Genomic DNA, 747 nt, shown 5'->3' with positions numbered 1-747 from the left:
GGGGGGGGGGGGGGGGGCACGGTGCAGGAGCGAAGTGCACACGCCGCCGAGTACCGACGTATGTGTCTGTGGTGTGTCTCTGCCCGTCGACGTCTCGGAGGGAGGAGGGGGGGGGGGCTTGAAGCCAAGTTGTAGCGTGGCTTCTATGGACAGGTGCCGGAGACAGACGACTGCTCGAGGTCGAGCTGCACCTGTTAAATACATAAAATAACTGTCTGATTTATGTAATTTGACGACTGCTCGAGGTCGAGCTGCACCTGTTAGTTGTAGGCGCACGCGCCTTACTAACTCGTTGATTTGGAGGGCTCGGGCGCGCGCAAGGCCGAGCTGCGCCAGCTGGGTGAGGTGCCTACAATTCATCAACTCGTCCACTGATTCGTCATTCGAATAGCAGTAGAGCTGCGCCAGCTGCGAGAGGGCTGCTTGAAGGAGGGCGGGATGGTGCCGGAGAGGGCGGTGTCCTCGACCTCGAGCCTGCGAGATATGGGGAGATATGGGGAGATATGGGGAGATATGGGGAGATATGGGGAGATATGGGGAGATGGCGGTGTCCTCGACCTCGAGCCTGCGAGATATGGGGAGATATGGGGAGATATGGGGAGATATGGGGAGATATGGGGAGATATGGGGAGATGGCGGTGTCCTCGACCTCGAGCCTGCGAGATATGGGGAGATATGGGGAGATATGGGGAGATATGGGGAGATATGGGGAGATATGGGGAGATGGCGGGTCCTCGACCTCGAGCC

General features: G+C 58.9%; 1 protein-coding gene across 1 annotated transcript in view; it reads right to left on the bottom strand.

Annotated features, from left to right (window-relative positions):
- Positions 1-568, bottom strand: part of EMIHUDRAFT_452487 (hypothetical protein) — a gene marked incomplete at both ends in the record, with an annotated part of 2070 nt that extends 1502 nt beyond the window's left edge. The window contains 4 exons of the mRNA XM_005763455.1: positions 158-191; positions 334-349; positions 424-513; positions 544-568. Of these exons, the coding sequence (XP_005763512.1) occupies positions 158-191; positions 334-349; positions 424-513; positions 544-568 (165 nt within the window). The remainder of the gene's footprint in view (positions 1-157; positions 192-333; positions 350-423; positions 514-543) is intronic.
- Between the last annotated feature and the right edge of the window lie 179 nt (positions 569-747).

The sequence above is a fragment of the Emiliania huxleyi genome (genome assembly GCF_000372725.1).
Source record: "Emiliania huxleyi CCMP1516 unplaced genomic scaffold EMIHUscaffold_63, whole genome shotgun sequence".
NCBI classification, from domain to species: Eukaryota; Haptophyta; order Isochrysidales; family Noelaerhabdaceae; genus Emiliania; species Emiliania huxleyi.
Note: the sequence above shows the minus strand (reverse complement) of the source record. Positions and strands in the feature narration are given on the sequence as shown.